Source organism: Dipodomys ordii, unplaced genomic scaffold (genome assembly GCF_000151885.1).
Source record: "Dipodomys ordii isolate 6190 unplaced genomic scaffold, Dord_2.0 Scaffold20, whole genome shotgun sequence".
Taxonomy (NCBI): domain Eukaryota; kingdom Metazoa; phylum Chordata; class Mammalia; order Rodentia; family Heteromyidae; genus Dipodomys; species Dipodomys ordii.
Genome location: NW_012267236.1, coordinates 3,866,575 through 3,870,483, shown reverse-complemented (window position 1 = coordinate 3,870,483; position 3,909 = coordinate 3,866,575). Strand labels below are relative to the sequence as shown.

The following is a 3,909-nucleotide window of genomic DNA, read 5'->3' as shown; positions in this document are numbered from 1 at the left end:
CTAGCCTTGAGCTGAAGTGCTGAGCGACAGCGCCCAGGCCCAGAGTTCAGGCTCCACGACCAGACCCCCCCAAAAAAAAAGAAAAAGAAAAAGAAAAACAATTTTGTTCATAGGAAAATTTCAGTTTGAGTGTAATAACTTTTAGAATTTATATGTATATATTTATACTATACTGTATTAGAGTTCAACTCCACAGTTAGGAAAAAAAACAGAACTGGGAAGGTGGCTCAGTGGTAGAGTGCTTGCCTCTCATGCATGAGGCCCTGCATTCAATTCCTCAGCACCACATAAACAGAAAAGGCCATAAGTGGTGCTGTGGCTCAAGTGCTAGAGCACTCACCTGAGCTGGAGAGCTGAGGGACAGTGTCCAGGCCCAGAGTTCAAGCCTCAAGACTGACAAAACAAAAAGAAAATATGGTACATATACAGCATGGAATTCTATTCAGACAGAGAAAAATGAAATTATATCATTTAAAGGAAAATAGATGGAAGAAGAGATAAGCCAAGGCCAAAGAGTCAAATATTACATTTTTCATTCGTTGATCAATTGTAGACCTAAAAAATACATGTTGACAAATATATACATACACATGTACATGTGTATGTATGTGTAACATGATGGTAGTGAGCTTTCAGGGGACAATGGGGAGGGAGGGAAGGGAAAGAGAATGCTGAAAGACAATCAAAATACAGATGGGATTATATATTGCATTTGGTTATGATTTGAACATTTTTTTAATGTACTGTTTGTCTTAAAATCTTACATGCTGAATTTTTGTTCTTTTAACAGCAAAACCGGGTGGACAGGTGAAATGTCAGTACATTTCTGCTGTGGATAAAGTTATATTTGTGGATGATTATGCAGTAGGGTGTAGGAAAGACCTTAATGGAATCTTGTTGTTAGACACTGCTCTGCAAACTCCAGTTTCAAAGCAAGATGATGTGGTTCAGCTTGAGTTGCCAGTTACAGAGGTAAGTTGAAATAAATGTACTCTTCTAGACTTACAGTAGTCTCTGACCTGTCTTTAAGGGTGTTACATAGTTCCCACGATAAAACCAAAGAATTGCGTTATCAGTCACACTTTAAATAATTGTCTTTCTTGTACATAACTAATTGATGCTTATTGAAGTATTTTAGGCATAAATTTTGTATTAGTATAGGTTAAACAGCTATAACAGAGATCCCAGAATATAGTGATTTAATCATCTAGATTGTCCAGTAACAGCCCAGGGCTAAGTATAGACCAACTTCCCTAACTTGGATTAGCTGTGGTAGCTGTTAGCTATTAGGTTTAATAGCTATTCCACACACTGTGTCCCCTCTCCCCCAGGTTGGTCATGGATCTTGAACTCAGGGCCTGGGCACTGTCCCTTAGCTTTTTTGCTCAAGGCTAGTGCTTTACTACTTGAGCCACAGTTCTACTTCTGTTTTTCTGGTGGTTAATTGGAAATAAGAGTATCACAGACTTTCCTGCATGGGTGGGTGTGGAACCATGATCCTCAGATATCAGCCTCCCAGGTAGCTGGATTACAGGCGTAAGCCACCAGGGCCCTGAAAAGGTGTCTAACCATTTCCCAGTTTGCAGAGAAAGGAAGAGAGGGAAAAAGGCATCTTTTTTACACTTCTCTATCTCATTTGTTCTTGTTTTCTTTCTGTCTTTTATTCATCTCCCCTAACCTTTACCCTTTCTTGTATTTATCCCATTGGATAGAATTTAGTTCTATTGTCCATACCAAGCTGAAAGACAGAGAAAGAGGTGAGAGGTATAGTTTCTTTCTTTCTTTTTTTTTTTTGTGCTAGTACTAAGACTTGAACTATTTTTTTTTTTTTTTGGGTCATGGGGCCTGAACTCTGGGTCTGGGTGCTGTCTCTCAGCTCTTCAGCTAAAGGCTTGTGCTCTACCACTAGAGTCATAGCTCTACTTCCGGCTTTTTCTGCTTAGGTGGTGCTGAGGCCTTATGCACTGAACCACTGAACCACCTTCCCAGCCCCAGATTTGAACTTTTTTGGGTGCTGTCTCTTAGGTTTATTGCTCAAGGCTAATGCTCTACCATTTGAGCTACTTTTTTGGCTTTTTTGTGGAGATTGCTTTAGTTGGAGATTAAAGACTATCATTTGTCCTGTCTGAGCTACCTTTTAATTGAGAATCTCAGATCTCAGCTTCCTGAGTAGCTGGGATTATAGGCATGAGCCATGGGTTCTCAGCTGTTACTATTACTATTTTAAAAATTATGTTAAAATTTGTTGTTATTATTAAGGAATTGTTCAGAGGTTACTTTTACATAAGTCATGTAGTGAGTACAGTTTCTTGGGCATTGTTACTCCTTCCTTATGAAGCATTTGAAAACTTAAGTAAGTCTCAAGTCAGGATATTTTCCTGCTGTATGTACTGGAAATAAATGGTAGGTTGTAGCTGTCTTCTACTTTCTCTTCCATTTTGCTTGTTGTTACAAAAGTAGCTACTGCTATTTTCCTGTTTACCTTGCAAAATCCCAAGTGTTCACATAATATTCCTTGTAAATATTCATTTACTTGTTACTGATTTTCCTAAAGTAGGGTCCTAAGCTGGGTTTAATGAGTGTAGATATATTCTTTATCTTATATCAGCTGTGTATTTGTGTTAATAGTTCCTATCAAATTATGTGAATAAAATTGCAGAAGACTTTTTTATGTTAATTGCTGAATGTCAAGTATAGTTTGAATACTTGAAGCTCATTGGAAGACTTTACATTTATCTCTTTACAGTTTTATTTATTTCATTTATGTTCTGTTGATCCAGTTTTCTGTATTGATTTTGTTTATAATTAGGAAATTTTAATATGTGGTACAACACTGAATAATTTGTCTGATGTACTTGTGTAATAGTCCTTTCAATTATCAATTAATTAGCTTTATAAAAGTAAAAGCTAGTAAGTTTATATAGTACTTATCATAATCATGACAAACTACAATATCTGAATTAGGATCTGAATTTAAATATGATTTATTATGTTTAATTTTTTGTGAACATCTTTTTTATTTAGGCTCAACAACTCTTATCAGCATGTTTAGAAAAGGTAGATATTTCTAGTACAGAAGGTTATGATTTGTTCATAACACAGCTAAAAGATGGTTTAAAAAATACATCTCACGAGACTGCAGCAAATCACAAAGTTGCTAAGGTAAGAAATTGAAAAAAATTATCTTTGTGAATTATAAAAGAACAAAAACTTCTATCATTTTACTTTACCAACTTTTCTATAGAAAGATTCTGATTGTAGATTTTTCTCTTTTAAGAAACAATGTGCTATTAAAGAATCTTGAAGTTGACTGTTATTGTTACTGTTACTATGATTAATATTATTATTATTTGCCAGTCCTGGGGCTTGAACTCCAGGCTTGCGTGCTGTTCTTGAGCTTTTTTTTTTTTTTTTTTTTAAATTGTGAAAATACTGTACAGAGGGGTTACAATTACATGGGCAAGATAATGAGTATATTTCTTTTTTTGGGTCCGGTCGTGGGGCCTGAACTCTGGGCCTGCGTGCTGTCCCTCAGCTCTTCAGGTCAAGGCTAGCGCTCTACCACTTGAGCCACAGCACAACTTCCAGCTTTTTTCTTTTTGCTTATGTGGTGCTGAGGAATTGAACCCAGGGCCTCATGCATGCAAGGCAAGTCCTCTACCACTGAGCCACTTTCCCAGCCCAAGAGTACATTTCTTATCAAGCATTGTAGCCTCCTCCTTTGTTTTCCCATCCCATCCTGCCTCCCTCCTTGAGCTTTTTGCTCAATGCTAATGCTCTATCACTTGAGCCACAGCTGTACTTAAAACTTTTTTGGTAGTTTAGTGGTGATAACAGTCTGAAAGCCTTTCCTTCCTGGGCTGTCTTCAAATGATGAACCTCAGTTCTCATTCTCCTGAGTAGCTATAA

General features: G+C 37.0%; 1 protein-coding gene across 1 annotated transcript in view; it reads left to right on the top strand.

Moving 5' to 3' along the window:
* The window catches only part of Birc6 (baculoviral IAP repeat containing 6), a gene marked incomplete at its 5' end in the record, with an annotated part of 230,437 nt that overhangs the window by 17,193 nt on the left and 209,335 nt on the right, over positions 1-3,909 (top strand). The window contains 2 exons of the mRNA XM_013013525.1: positions 791-972; positions 3,025-3,162. Of these exons, the coding sequence (XP_012868979.1) occupies positions 791-972; positions 3,025-3,162 (320 nt within the window). The remainder of the gene's footprint in view (positions 1-790; positions 973-3,024; positions 3,163-3,909) is intronic.